Below are 642 nucleotides of genomic sequence, written 5' to 3' on the forward strand. Positions count from 1 at the left end.
GACCCAGCGACTGGGGGAGGTGGGGCGCGGACGGTCATGCATCCCGGGCAGGCGCAGCTCTTGTCCTCCTTGGGCTTGTCGCTTAGGGGAGGCACAATCCGGTTACCCCGGAACGAAATGCGTCGTTGCAGACGGCAGTCCGCTCTCTGCGGCGTGTGCAGGGTGGCGGGAGAGCGTATGTCAGGGGGAGGCTTCTCTGAAGTGCCATTTGAGCCGGGATTGCAAGGCTGGTTAGAAGTTGGCTGAAGGGTCACCTGAACCCGGGAGGTCAAAGCTGCAGTGAGCCGTGATTGTGCCACTGCACTCCAGCCTAGGCGACAGTGAGACCCCAGCTCAAGTGAACGAGTGAAGTTGGCCAGGATAAAATTAAGAGTAAATAGTAGTGGTCCCCACCTTTTCAGAGTGCTTTATAGTTTGTAAAAGGCTTTCATAAGCATCCCTTTAGGACCCACGAGATAGGTAGGTGTTGTCCCAGTATTTGAAATGGAGGAAGCTCAGAGAGGTAAAGTGACTTGCCCTAGGTCACACAGCTAGCAAAGGGCATCAGAGCCAAGCTGCCTGATTCCAGGTCAAGAGAATTTCTGCTTCCCCACATTGGCAGCCGGGGGAAGCAGGCAAGACCCCCCCCCCCCCCCCCCCCCC

The 642-nt window shown here is 57.2% G+C and overlaps 1 protein-coding gene across 2 annotated transcripts in view; it reads left to right on the forward strand.

Annotated features, from left to right (window-relative positions):
- Window positions 1-642, forward strand: part of SAMD14 (sterile alpha motif domain containing 14) — a 13,461-nt gene that overhangs the window by 9,275 nt on the left and 3,544 nt on the right. For both annotated transcript variants that reach the window (XM_008070084.2, XM_008070089.2), the window contains exon 3: window positions 1-141. This exon is cut by the window's left edge and continues 164 nt beyond it. In XM_008070084.2, coding sequence (XP_008068275.1) covers window positions 1-141 — 141 coding nt within the window. The remainder of the gene's footprint in view (window positions 142-642) is intronic.

This window comes from Carlito syrichta, unplaced genomic scaffold (genome assembly GCF_000164805.1).
Source record: "Carlito syrichta isolate Samal-C Ts95f unplaced genomic scaffold, Tarsius_syrichta-2.0.1 Scaffold111540, whole genome shotgun sequence".
Classification (NCBI taxonomy): domain Eukaryota; kingdom Metazoa; phylum Chordata; class Mammalia; order Primates; family Tarsiidae; genus Carlito; species Carlito syrichta.